The 14,996-nt window shown below is 41.4% G+C and overlaps 1 protein-coding gene across 1 annotated transcript; it reads right to left on the bottom strand.

Annotated features, from left to right (window-relative positions):
* Positions 1-1,512: 1,512 nt before the first annotated feature.
* LOC306655786 (PC-esterase domain-containing protein 1B-like) lies at positions 1,513-2,751 on the bottom strand (the record flags this gene model as incomplete). The annotated part of the gene is made up of 1 exon (XM_079130399.1): positions 1,513-2,751. Exon 1 carries the CDS (start codon positions 2,740-2,742, stop codon positions 1,513-1,515), a length of 1,230 nt encoding a protein of 409 aa, XP_078986525.1. The 5' UTR covers positions 2,743-2,751.
* Between the last annotated feature and the right edge of the window lie 12,245 nt (positions 2,752-14,996).

Raw genomic sequence — 14,996 nt, 5'->3', positions numbered from 1 at the left:
AACTGAACTACAACGCCAGTGTGGCAATCCGTTAAAAAACTGAATATATTCATACCACAGGATCTAGCAATAGCATCTTTGATATTTATTTAAGCAAACTGAAAACTTACATCTACAGAAACACCTACACAGATGTTTAGTCATTTTTTTTTTTGATAATTGTACAAACTTGGAAGCAACCAAGATGTTCTCCAGTAGATGAATAGATTAATAAACGGAAGCACATCCAGAAAGTGGAATATAATATAGTTCTAAAAATAAATGAGCTATCAAGCCATGACAAGATATGAAGTAAACTTAAATGCATATTACTAAGTCAATATGAAAGGATACATGTTGTATGACTATATAACATTCTAGAAAAGGCAACTAACATAAATAGTTATGGATCCATGGTTTCCAGGGGTTTCAAGGAGGGAGGGATGAGGACACATAGCAAAAAGGATTTTTAAGCAGTGAAATTATTCTGTATGATAATATAATGGCAGATACATGTCATTAAACATTTGTCAAAACTCACAGAATTCACAAAAACAAAAATGAACTCCAGCGTAAACTGTGCAGTTGGGGTGATAATGATCCATCATCATAGATCCACCAATTATAACAAATGTGCTATCTGATGCGGGATAATGATAATGGGGGAGGCTGTGCCGGTGTGGAATTGAGAAGTTTCTGGGAGCAGTGGCACATGCCTGTAATCCCAGGGGCTTGGGAGGTTGAGATAGGAGGATCTTGAGTTCAAAGCCAGCCTCAGCAAAAGCAAGACACCAAGCAACTCAGTAAGACCCTGTCTCTAAATAAAAAATACAAAATAGAATGGGGTTGTGGCTCAGTGGTTGTGTGCCCCTGAGTTCAATTCCCAGTACCTCCCCCTGCTCAAAATGTTTCTGGGAACCTCTTTGAACTTGCCACCCAAATTGCTGTGACTCTTTAAAAAGTCTCTCTCTTTTTTTTTTAAAAGATGCTAGGTATTTGATGAACTTCAGTAACGATTATGTTTTTAACACCTTGCATTAGTGAATACTTTTAAGGGCAATGTTATTTTGAAGCACGGGCAAATGTGCATAAAATCTGCAAGATAACTTATTGTGAAAGCTTTGGAGATTAAGTTCAGGAACACATGCAAAAACTAATGTGATACCGAAGTCTTAATAGAAAAGTTTGCAATCAATTTTTTACCTTTTTTTTTTTTTTAAAGGAAGAATATCAGTGAAGAATACTCCTTGAAGACACATTCAGCTAAGGCTTTCTTTTTTAATTAGTGGAGTGCTTTTCATGGGGAGTTCATTTCTGTGCAATTGTTAAGAGGAGACCTGTGAGATGTTCTGGGCCTGGGCCTCCTCTGCAAGAAGTGGTGTGGAAGCACTGGCAAAAAGAACGCACGAGGCGGTTTACTGATGAGAATAAGCAGCTAAAAGAATGGCGGGGTCGCTCAATGCTATTGAGTCAGGCTAACCACAGACAGCGATGGGAAAAGGGCCTAGGTGTCAGCTGGCTACTGTGCCTGGTCTAAGGATGTGCTTGGATGCGTCTCTCTGAGCGCCTTCCCTGGTGTCCATGGGGCCCGCTGGGGTGTCGCGGAGGGTAAGGCGGAGAAGCTCGACCTGGGCGCTGGGTGGAGGCTCTGCGGATGGGGCCCAGTCTTGGCTCGCGGGCCACCATGGTGTGAGCCTCCCTGGTGTATCTGATTTGGCGCGCTGAGGAGTCAGAGAATCGCTGACGCTGCGAAGGTGGATATGAAGAGAAACGGGTGCTGTGCTGGTAGTGCAGGAACCGGTTCTGAGCCTGGGGGGAAGGCACCGAAGGTCGCCGAGGGGTTCTAAAGCACGGGGGAGTGGGTGGGGGCCAGGAAAAGGCCGATTCTCTTGGGTCGCCTCGGTTGTCCTGGGGCTGCCTCCTGCTGGCTGGTCCTGCACGTCTGCCCGCAGGCGAAGGCTCATCCCTGATCCACCTGCCCCCCAGGTGGTGGCTCGGGAGGTCCACACCCCAGGCATCTGCCACGTGGGCCAGCAGCAGCTGGGAGAGGTGCCGGTGCGCGCGCTCGTCCCAGTGCACACCGTCTCGCTGGCGGTGCCGCCCCGCGTGGCGGAAGTGGAAATGGAGGTCCAGCACATCGAAGCCACGCCTGGCGGCCTCAGCAGAGCTGTAAAAGTTGGCCTCCATCACGTCCTCCCGCAGGCTGCTCCGGCAGGTCTCGCCTTCGGGTGCGAGGAAGACCCCCGAGACGATTTCTGCCACAGGCATGGCCGTGTTCCACACCAGGAGGCAGGACTGGGGCAGGACCTGGTCCAGGCGCCGGAACAGGTTCCCCAGGTCCTCCCGGTAGCTCCTGGGGAAATCACGTCCATATCTGGAGAGGTCCCAGACGCACGAGTTCATGACCACGACGTCAGGGGCGTGCTCGCCCCACCGCAGCTCGGCCAGGATATCCTCGAAGTAAGGCGAGTACGCACGCGTGAGGAAGTAGAAACGCACCAGGTGGTGGCTGGAGCAGAACTGGCGCACCTCGCGGTAGTGGGTGCTGTTGTGCATGCGGCCCCACCTCCCACCCTCCAACAGCTCGTCGTGCTCGAAGCTCAGCTCGCCCTTGGTCTTCAGCTGACTGGAAGAGAGCAGGCAGTCCTTCTGCAGCAGGAGGACCAGGTCCTTGTACACCGCGCGCTGGATGGAGTCCCCCATGACGACCACGAACTTGTTGTGCAGCAGCTGCCTGACTTCGCAGGCCCGCAGGTGGGCCATGGTGGCCGAGGGCAGGGTGGGCGGCCTAGCTCCTGTCTCCCCTCGGGGCAGGTCTGGAGGCAGGCGAGGGCGCGAGCCGGGGTTGATTCTGTCTGGGCAGTGAGGAGAAGCGAAGTGGGCTCGGGCCCTGCAGCCCTCCTCAGCCGAACTTCACTTCAGCCCGGGATGTGACCTCTGAACCACAGGGACTCCTGTGCGAGCCCAGGCTCCACCTGGTGGAGGGGAGGTACAAAACCCCAGCGGGCACCCGCTGCCCCACATCACGGAGGAGGGAGGGGGAGGCTTTCACATAGCACGGCCTTCGACTGCTGTCAGTCTGAACTCGGGGCACCACGGGCCCACGCCCTTCTTGTATTGTGCCAATATTTCACTAGTGGGGTCCCTGCTCCATCTAGATGCCTCTTCTTGCTGTTGCTGCTGCTGCTGACTCTTTCTGTACGTGTTCCCATTCTAGTTGAGAATTTCTTCAATGCTGGCCTGGTTCTCCTTCTTAGCCAACCCCTGTACTTGTGGCATTTGGGGAAATGTCTCTGTTATGGGAAGAACACCACCCGCAGGGATAGAGCCCAGCCTGGGGACTGATCCACTGCTAGGATGTCCAAGCAGCGGTTGGCAGAATGTGTGTTTCCTATGCAAACACGGTAGGACCCAAACATTTAAGGTATTTAAAGCAAGCTTGTGGTATGTTCACATGTACTTGTAAGACAGTACAGAGATCCCTGTGTACCTTTACCCACTTTCTTCCATGTGCTGCGTCTTGGAGAATCATAGTACCTCAGAGCACTGGAAAAGCAGACCATTTCCAAATGGCAAGGGTCCCTGGAATTCTCCTCTCAGTCTTACTGTTGCCCGCCTCTTCCATTCTCCTAATGCCAGGCAACCACTAAGCCCATTCTCCATTTATAGAATTTTGCCATTTCAAGAATTCTGTGCAAATGGAATTGTATATATGTAATCTGGGGGGTTGGATGTTTTTCCTCAGCATTGTTTTCTGGAGATTCACCAGTGTGTCCACTTTATAAACTCTGACCACATGTTTTCTGTACTAGGAAGGGAGTTTCCCAGTGGTCTAAATATGTCAATACTTTGCTACTTTTTTATTGCTGAGGGCTATTCCCCAGTGTGGATGTACTGGAGATGGTGTATCTAATCACCCATTGAAAGACTGTAGGGTTTGGAATTTTTGGTTGTTAAAAATTGTGCTGTAGTAAGCATTCCTGTACAGGTTTCTGTGCAAACTGAGTTTTTCATTTCTCTGGGATAAGCCAAGAACTGTGATTGCAGGTCTTAGGATGGTTGTGTAGTTGATAATTTAAGAAACAATCAAACTGTTCTCCAGAGTGGCTGTACCATTTCACATTCTCATCAGTAATTCATGAGTAACGAGTTTCTTTTTTTCTGGGCTGTAGATACTCATGTCCTGTACATGTTAGCCTTAGAATCTTTTATATCCTTGCTCAAGCAAGTCTACCCAGGGAGTCAGAAAAAGAGACCTTTTTTTTTTTCTTCTGCTTAGTGCCCTCATGGGTCCTATCTCCCATTGGTTAGAATTTGCTCCACTGAGTTTGGCTTAACTTTGGTGTTGCTGGTTGTGGTATCTTGGTCTTTAGCAGTTGCTTGGAAAATCCATGAATATAGTATTTTACTCATGTATGGAAGCAGTGAGAGGAGCCTGATACTTAAGGCATGTAACTGGATAGGTATGTACAGGGTTTTTAGGTTGTTCTCTTGAGATCCGAAATCTCAGCTGTCATCACTACTTGTTCCATATTTACAAAAAACAGGGTAGGAGGAAGAAGCCTTTTTTTTCCCCATTGAGGTTCTTTAATTAATTGCTTTGATATTTTTGCATCACCTTCTCTTGTTCTGTGTAGGCATTCTCTGAGCATGGAGAATCTTTGAGGATCTCTTTGATAGGCCCCTTATACATAGGGTATCTGGAATCATGCTTTACCTACTCTACTTTCTCCAGTGATCAGCTCCTGAATCTTCTTTTTTCTTTTGTAGTATTTTCTTTCATTGTGATCAGAATCTCTCAATTTTCAGCACTGCAATTTTTTAAAAATTCTTTTTCTGTAATTTCTCTATAACCAGAAATAAGAAGAAATCTTGAACTGAAATCCATCCATTTAATTTTTTGATTTTGGAAGCAAATATATGATCTTGTACAATTAATTTTTCCTTGCTAAAACCACATGGTTGCCTGCCAGGGAAGTAGGAAAAGTAAATAACTTCTAAGGAAATTTTTACCCTATTTCAGTGTATGACATTATGAATCTATGGTTAGAAAGTTAAACAATAACTTCTTTGCACATTATGTGCAAAATTTTTCCTTATCATCATCTTTTCAAATGATTCTCCAGATATCTTCCTGCACTTTAGCTATACACACACACACACACACACACACACACACACACACACACACACACAAAGAAAAAAACAATTTTAATTCTACAAGTTATTTGTATTTGCATGTATTTTGAGTCTATGATCCAAGTGTTTTGTCTTCATCTTAGCTTTGAAGCTTGGGATATAACACTACTTTGTTTCTTTTTTTCTTTATCCAAATGCCGATTTGCTTAAATGTTAGCATCAGAATATTTTTATTCCTTCTATGTCATAATATACAAATTTACAATTAAACACTGAGATAATTTTTCACTAAATGAAGAGGATGACCCAGATGAAAGAGAGTTAAAACTTTCTTAAGATGGGCAGAAGACATAAGTAAATGTGTTTTTCTTACTCAAAGAAATAAAAAGTCTTAAGATTATTAAAAACAGACCTGAACCCAAATATTATGAAGTATTGGTTGGGGAAAGAAAAGCGTATTGTGCTTGTAATTTATACAGATACTCACACAGGGTTCCAGATAAAACCATAAATGCTAGTCACAGTCTGCTTTTACATTGAACTATAATAGTTTCATACCAAGTTCTTTGGGTTTAAAAGTTGAACTTATTCTAGGTTTAGGAGTTAGAGAGTAAACAACATAGAGGGTGATTTAACATAAGGAAGGAAAATAAGGGCCTTAGGAAGGCACTAGGATTGAAGATTTAGAGGCGTTTACTATAGTATAGAGATGAGTTCATTGGCTGGAGAGGCCTTTCTTACAACCTGTGTCTTCTTACCCTCTCTCTATCACAGAAGCGCTGTACCCCTCATTATGCTTCTTTGCAATTTGACTACTACCTGACATTTTGTTAATTATTTGTTTTATTATCTACCTATTCTATCAGTTTAAGCTTCATGGGAAAATGGCTTGTTTCTGTTTATGGATGTATCTTGAGTTCTTAGATAATATTGAGTATGTGGTTGATTCTCAATAAATGCATGTGGAATGAAAGGAAAAAATGAACCATGGAAACTCATTATTGGAAAAGAGCTTTAAAAACAATTCTAATGCTTGTGTTACCTAATTGACAAATATACTAAAGAGTCATCCAATCTAAGTTCTAAAATCCGTTCATGTTTAGTTATAGGAAACTCAGTTTGCCATAGCCATTAATTTTGTCTTCAGAAAATTGGTCCATTACAAGTTTCTCTCTGATTTTTTTTTAAGCACTCTGCTTTATTCCTGAGACCTTAGAGGATCACGATAATACTCTTTCATATGGCAGTCTTTAATATATTTGGATACATTTGGATACCATTAGTCACCTGAGTCAGGGTCTCTTTTTTATACTGGCCCCGAATTTCTTCAATTACTATGACTAAGGCATGAATTCCATTTATGTTAGCATATGACTCAAAACTAAAAAAGGCATGATAATACAAGAGAATTCAGAAGCATGTCTCTGTGGCCCAACAAGAATTTATTTGTAAATGGATCTCTGTGAGATAATGCCCTTCTTCCCTTCCAAAGCATAGTGAGCTTTTGATTCTAGGGTTCTCTGTTCTGGTAGATTCTGAACTCTGCACATTGGTATGGCAGGTGCAGGGGAGAATAGGGAATCAAGAATGGTCTTATTCACTTAGGAATCTTTGACCCTATGTATGTCCCTTTTGTTTGTTGATTGAGGAGTAATCTCAATGTCACCATTTTCAAGTTGTCATTTACATCAGTTATTGAAGCCAGACCAGCTTTTGTGGTTGGTCCTAATTCATAAGTCTCTTCTCTGTGTCTGGATACTTTTGTCAGAATACATCATAAGTCAAATATGACATTCAAAAGTAATCCCAGTTTTCCAGGTGTGGTTCAATCACCACCATCCCAGGTTTGGATTATCACCTCCTTTGTTACATTAATGCTGCTTGAAACCTAATCTGCTTTTTTGGAGCATCAGCCATGATCATGACTCACATTGACTTTACCTTCTACTAAACTCCACTGAGTCATTTTAATACACAATAAATATTGTCTTCCCTGTCCTAACCCTATGCCTCTGGCTTTTTAAATTTGAGAGCAATTCTGAAGACTTATTACTGTTAGATTTATTCTGTTGTTCCAGTTGGCCAATCTTTTTATTTCATTGCTGCATCCTGTCAAGATTTTTTTGGATTTTAATTCTTTCATCCTGGTTACTCAGTATCCTTCTCAGAAGTCTGCAAACAATGCTGGATAAACATTCCTTCTATATCTGCACATCGATAGTGAAAAATATTGAACTAGATATGACAGAATAAAGGGATTGTGGTGCATGCACACCTCCTTTCAGGTTTGCATTTCTTCAGTTTTCCACGAACTTTGGATATAATTGTTGATCCACATATTTATGTTTACTTCAAGGACATATTTTTCCATCGTTTCCAAAAGGAGCTTTTGGGAAATTGTATCACACATCTCTACAGTCCTTTAGACTAGGCTTCCCAGGTTTCATTGATCTCACAGTATAACCTTGCAAAGGTATGTGGGATATTCTCTGCATTTCTGCCAGTCCATTCCCCACCTTGCTTTGTCCTGGAAGCTGTCCCCAGTGTACTGATCTAGCTGGAATCCTCTGTCCTGCACCGGTAGGAGGTTGCAGAAGAGTAGGAAAATAAGATTACCTATGTATTTCCCCAGATCCTCCCTTCACGCCATAGGTCATTCATAGTTCAGTACAAGCAGCTTAGTTCTACCAAAGGCTACAGTGTCCCACTAATGGACTCTCTTTCAGCTGAAGAGATGGCTACAATTCTCTCCAGGTTTTCAAATGCATCACCCTCCCTACCCCTTCAAACCAAAGGGTCAAGGCCAGCCGAATGGATCGCAACCTGCACCGTCATATGAAGCTCCATGCATGATTAATGATGTGCAGTCCCTGTCTTGAAATTCCTAATCATTTTGAAATAAAGCAACCTGCAAATTTTGCAGCCAGTATTGCTATGGGTGGTACCAGTTCCCCACGGTTGCTACACTATCGCTCCAGGTTTTTAACCCTGCCCCGTGCTTTTATGGGGTGACCCTTTTCTAAACTCTAGTCAATTATACTCTTTTGTTATGTGTGTCTTCTGATCCCTGCCAGGGCCCTGACTAATACAGAAAGAAATAAGATGAGTCAAATTTGTTTTTGTGAGCCTTTGTTGGCTCCTGGTAATCTTTGCTTCTTTATGTTCTCCACACCTATCCCTTTATATAAAACAGATTCTGACATCTTAGCTGAAATCAATGTAACACTTGACTTAATTTGCCAGAGCTCCCTTTATTCCATTTTTCAGAATTGGTTGATATTTTCCAGCAGTGGTTTTACTCTTCTTTGCTGTTCTGATAGTTCCCCAAAGACCACCAATGATGTTTAGTTTACTGATCTAATTTGCAGTTTCTTTAGAGACCTTTAAAGAAAATTCAGGATCAGGAATTTACTTATCCTTCCCCAGCTAGAGCTCCAAGTCCATCTTACCAACACATTTTGTCCCTTTGCAGTCCAAGAAAAGGTTTGTTTTGTCTTTGTCATCAGTCAAGATATTATTGACATTAGAGAACATTCCCTATGCTACCTTTTCCTTGCTTTGATATAAAGTTTGAAAGACTTTTTTTTTAAATCTCCAATTATTTGCTCCCACAGACTTCCTAAAATCATGGATTCTGTGCCACCTTCTAGGAGGAATTCTTCCCTTACTGTTTGTTTCATCTGATCTTTTGAACAGGTGGAGAGGACAAAGATATTAACATAAAAATTCAGACTTACATCAGCCCCCACTCTCTTCCTTTCTAAGAAGGAAAGACTTCCTTATTGTTCCTGTGTCTTTGTGGCTGGGTTTTTGTCATTCTTATTGGGGTCCTCAGATCAGAGAAAAAACAGATGACTTTCAAAAGGAAAAGGCTTAGAAAAGAAGTGATTATAGAAATTCAAGTATGGACTGAAAAGCTCAAGGTATTAGGGAGAAGTTCCAGGAAATAATCCAGAAAGATGGTTAGGTGTCTGGGAACCAACTGAAAATGGCTATGAGCAAAGAAGAGGCCTCCCTTGCCTTGTTTTGCTACATATGTCTGTTCAAGAGGCTTCCATATAGATCTGAATCACTTGTTAAAGCTTTCTTGGTGGTTACTGTGTTGCATATATCACCATGCTCTGACCAGCCGTGGGAAGGGCCAGTGATGTTTGTACTGTATATATGTTCCTTCAAAATCTGAGCTCAGTAACCACATTGGTTTCCTTAAAATATCTGGGCCTTTTCTTCCTCTGTGGCTTCATTATTTGCAATTACAGAGTTAGAATTACATTTATGTGAACTACTGAAATCATCTTCCATCTCAGTATTTCCTGGCATAAAAAAAATCAAACTTACTTTAAAAAAAATAATAAACATCCTAAAATCTTGGTCACCATTTCTGTAACCTTATTCCATGGGATACTCTTCTTGGCAAATTTTATTCTTAGCAGAATGAACATTTTAAAACTTTATGGTAAATATATAGTAAATGGTATTTATTATTGTCCATTTCTTATTTCTTATTTATTTACTATTATCCATTTCTTTCTGTCATAATAAAGTACCTGAGACTGAGTAATTTATAAAGAGTAGAGATTTATTTTTTACAGTTCCGGAGGTTGTGAAGTCCAAGGCTGAGGGGCTGTGTCTGGCAAGGGCCTTCTTGGCTGCATCATGGCATGGCAGAAACTGAAAGGGTGAGAGAGGGGAAGCAGTAGAACTCACATCTCCCTCCCCTTGATAGTCAGCATTAACTCTGCAACCTAATCACCTGCTATGAGACGACACCTCCCTATACTCTTTTTTTTTTTTTTTTTGAAGCTAAGATGTTTTTTTTCTTTTTCTTTTTTTTTTTTTTTATTATTGTAAACAAATGGGATACATGTTGTTTCTCTATTTGTACATGGAGTCAAGGCATACCATTTGTGTAATCATAAATTTACATAGGGTAATGTTGTTTGATTCATTCTGTTATTTTTTTTTCTCCCTACACTCTTAACAGCTGGGATTATGTTGCCAACATTTACTTCGGGAAGGACACATTCAAACTGTAGCAGTCTACCTCTGGCCCCCAAATTTATGTTCTTCTCACATATAAAATACATTAAAAGGAAAACAAAATTTGGAAATATTTGGAAGTATTTCATCCTGTGAAAAATAAAAAAGCCTGTTCAGTAGACAGAACTAATGGAGTGGCCAAGTGTCCATTTGCTACAGAAATTGATAAAGGAAAGCCAGTTTCTACTCATCAAGACAATGGGGCAAAGCGTTTCAGATCTCTTCTAGGCAAGCTAGGACCTTAAGAACAAGGAGATTCATTCATGGAACCTCAGCACTTGTACCTGGTGCTGCCCCCATACTCTGGCCACAGAGTCTTAATTCATTAGAGCACCAAAGCCAAAATCCAGTCAGATATATGTAAAAGCTCAAGGCACAATTCATCCCCAGGAAAATTCCCTTTCAGTTTTACACCTGTAAAAGTAGCAAGTTACATGCTTAAAAAAACAAACAACAACAACAACAACAAAAACCACAGTAGTGGGACAGGCACAGGATAAGCATTCCCATTCTAAAAGTGAGAAATAGGCAAGAAGAAAGGGGTAGCTGGTCTCAAAGTAAGTCCAGAATCCAATAGGGAAAGTCACATTAAGTCTTAAAGCTCCAGCATAATATCCTTTGACTTCATGTCCTGCATCTTGGACCACTGGAGTGGGAGATGAATCCCCAAGGTTTAAGGTATCCTCCATGCCTATGAATTTGTGGGGCTACCCTGCAGCTCTCGCAGGTTGAAGTCTGTGCCTGGCGATCTTTCAAGCTGGCATTGCATACTGTGGCCCTACAGTTCTGTGGTCTCGTGGGCTGCCCCACTCCCTTGTTTCCACTACACAGTAATATAGTGGCAATTTCTATGGTAGCCTTGCTACTGAAGCTCCACTGGGCATTGCCCTTATGGGGGCTCTCTCTAGTGTCTATGCCCTGTGACAACCGTGCCTGCATCCCCAGACTATTTGAGATAGCCCTTGGCATCTAGTTGGCAGCTGCCATGGCCCCTCGGTTTTTGCATTCTGTGAAACTACAGCATTAGCCTTGCATTGATGCTGCTCAGGTTGATTGCTAGTACCTGCTGGAGCAGCGGATTGAGGTGTACTTGAGCTGTTGCTGGGGTGGTGAGGAATGGATCAGAGTACGAGGGCAGCACAGGGTACAAGTGCTGAGGTTCCATGAATGTATCTCCTTGTCCTCAAGGTCCTAGCTTCCCTGGAAGATATCTGAAATGCTTTGCCCCATTGTCTTGATGAGTAGAAACTGGCTTTCCTTTATCAATCTCTGTAGCAAATGGACACTTGGCCACTCCATTAGTTCTGTCTACTGAACAGGCTTTTTTATTTTTCACAGGATGAAATATTTCCAAATATTTCCAAATTTTGTTTTCCTTTTAATTATAGGTTCTGACTTTAAATTATTTCTCTTTTCTCTCATTTTACTATTATGGTCAAAATAAACCACATAGTACCATGAACACTTTTCTGTTAACCTGTTTCTTCTATCAGATATCCTACCTCATTACTGTCTTGGTCAATTTTGTGTTGCTGTAACAAAATACATGAGATGGGGTACTTCAAGAGAAAAATATTTATTTAGGAGGCAAAAAGTCTGAGATTAGAGCCATTTATGTCTGCCCTCTTGTAAGGGCTTTCTGGCTATATGATGAGAGGGTAGATGGCATCAAGTGACATGAGTGTGTGAAGAAGTGGAGTTGTCATATGGCATGATATGGGACAGGGCCAGACTTCTCTTTTATAATAGTCTGCTCTCGTGGGAACTAATCCATTCCTGTAAGATTTACATTAATCCCTTCACAAGGGCAGTCATGATCCAATTACCCAGTTTCTTTCCACTAGGCACCATGCCCTAAAGGTTCTACCACCTCTCAACATCGGTACCCTTGGGACCACACTTCCAGCATGTGAGCCTTTGGGGAACAAACCATATCCAAACCATAGCTTTTACTCTTAAGTTCTACCTGCTACAAGGGCCTAGGACATGGACATAATTCTGCCAAGTTTTTTGCACTAGTCCACAAAGATGGCCAGTTTCTATTACCTTTTTTTCTCATTTCCATCTGAGACCTCATCAGAGTGGCCTTTATAGTCTGTACTTCTACCAACACTCTGATCATGACTACTTACATAATCCTTAAGAGATTTAGACTCCACTTATACCTCTTCTCTTCAGAGCCCTTACCACAATTGCCCTTAATGCTTCATTCATGAAAGTCTAGGCCTTTTCTAGCCTGTTCTTCCAGACTCCTCCCAGGGTCTACCCATTGCCCACTTTAAAAGCCACATCCATATTCTCAGGTATTTGTGATAGCAATCCCCTCATTCTCTGGCACCAGTTATTTGTCTAGTACATTTTCTGCTGCTATAACAGAATACCTGAGCCAGCTAATTTATAAAGAACATATATTTGTTTCTCACAGTTCTGGAGGATAGGAAATCCAAGACTGAGGGGCTCACATGTGTTGAGGGTTGTCATGCCGCATCATCCCGTGGCAGAAGGGGAGAAAATGCAGGAAGGCAAATGATTGTGTTTACAGCCTCTTCTCCATTTACAGTCAGCATTTAATCCGTTCATGGAGATAGAGCTCTCGTGACTTGGACACCTCCCATTAGGCTCTATATCCTGTACTGCAGCATTGAGGATTAAATTTCCAACACATGCTTTTGGGGGGATACTTTCAAGCCATAGCAAAAGTATACTCCTCCCTTGGAGACTACACTGAGATCCATAGAGTAAGGACTCTGGAAAATTCTGCCAGAAAAGCATTTATCTAACTTGGTTTAACCCAGGAATCTTCAAACTTAATGTTAAGAACCAAAACCCTTTACACCTACAAGTTCTTTGTATTTTGCATTAAGGTGACTTCACCAATTAGTGATTTTTATTTATATGATTTTACCATTCAGGAGACCTGCTCAGGTAGTTAAAGTTTCAAGTAAATTTATTATTCATTTTAGAAACTCCCAGAAAATCCATTTATTTGTATAGTCCACTTACCCTCATCAGAGAAAATATTCTTACTCAGGCTGATATCAAAAGATGTTCCCTCTTCAAGATTATTTTTGAAACTATATCTATGCTATGCTTACCAACCTTTAATAGTATTTCATGGACTTTCTGCAGTCCTAATTAAACTTCCACTTTGAAAGACCTACCTTTAACCAGATCCCTCAAATCTCATTATTATCTATGTTTTTTCCCCCTAAGATTGATGTTACTAAGAATCTGTCAGTGTAGCTATCTCCCTTACCATTAGTCATTACAATCAGTTTTGCTTTATCAAGAAATTATTTTAGATGAGTAGAATAATCACCTAAATGCTCTTTGATGTGGGCATTATTTATAACTCAGGGAATCACTTTTTTTTTATTGTAAACAAATGGGATACATGTTGTTTCTCTATTTGTACATGGAGTCAAGGCATACCATTGTGTAATCATAAATTTACATAGGGTAATGTTGTTTGATTCATTCTGTTATTTTTTTCCCTTCCCCCCACCCCTCCCTTCCCTCTTTTCCCTCTATACAGTCCTTCCTTCCTCCATTCTTACCACCCTCCTTATCCCTAACCCTAAACCTAACCCTAACCCTAACGCTAACCCCTCCCACCCCCCATTATATGTCCTCATCCGCTTATCAGCGAGATCATTCATCCTTTAGTTTTTTGAGATTGACTTATCTCACTTAGCATGATATTCTCCAATTTCATCCATTTGCCTGCAAATGCCATAATTTTATCATTCTTCATGGCAGAATAATATTCCATGTACATATATTATATATATATATATATAATATATATATATGCTACAGTTTCTTTATCCATTCATCAACTGAAGGGCATCTAGGTTGGTTCCACAATCTGGCTATGGTGAATTGAGCAGCAGTGAACATTGATGTGGCTGTATCTCTGTAGTATGCTGATTTTAAGTCCTTTGGGGATAGGCCAAGGAGTGGGATAGCTGGGTCAAATGATGGTTCCATTCTAAGCTTTCTGAGGAATCTCCATACTGCTTTCCACAGTGGCCCCACTAATTTGCAACCCCACCAGCAATGTATGAGTGTACCTTTTCCCCCACATCCTCACCAACACCTATTGTTGCTTGTGTTCTTGATAATCGCCATTCTAATTGGGGTGAGATGGAATCTTAGGGTAGTTTTGATTTGCATTTCTCTTATTACTAGAGATGTTGAACATTTTTTCATATATCTGTTGATTGCTTGTATGTACATGTTCTTCTGTGAAGTGTCTGTTCATTTCCTTAGCCCATTTGTTGATTGGATTATTTGTATTCTTGGTGTAGAGTTTTTTGAGTTCTTTATAGATTCTGGAAATTAGCACTCTATCTGAAGTATGAGTGGCAAAGATATTCTCCCACTCTGTAGGCTCTCTCTTCACATTACAGATAGTTTCCTTTGCTGAGAGAAAGCTTTTTAGTTTGAATCTATCCCAGTTGTTGATTCTTGCTTTTATTTCTTGTGCTAGGGGAGTCCTGTTAAGGAAGTCTGATCCTAAGCCAACAAGTTGAAGGTTTGGACCTACTTTTTCTTCTATAAGATGCAGGGTCTCTGGTCTGATTCTGAGGTCCTTGATCCATTTTGAGTTGAGTTTTGTGCAGGGTGAGAGATAGGGGTTTAATTTCATTCTGTTGCATATGGATTTCCAGTTTTCCTAGCACCATTTGTTGAAGAGGCTGTCTTTTCTCCATTGCATATTTTTGGCACCTTTGTCTAGTATGAGAAAATTGTATTTATTTGGGTTTGTGTCCATGTCCTCTATTCTGTACCAGGAATCACTGTTTTAAGAGATGCATTTAAAGGAATTTGGGCTC

Source organism: Sciurus vulgaris (genome assembly GCF_902686455.1).
Source record: "Sciurus vulgaris genome assembly, chromosome: 3".
NCBI lineage: Eukaryota > Metazoa > Chordata > Mammalia > Rodentia > Sciuridae > Sciurus > Sciurus vulgaris.
This window is presented reverse-complemented; position numbering and strand designations above follow the sequence as displayed.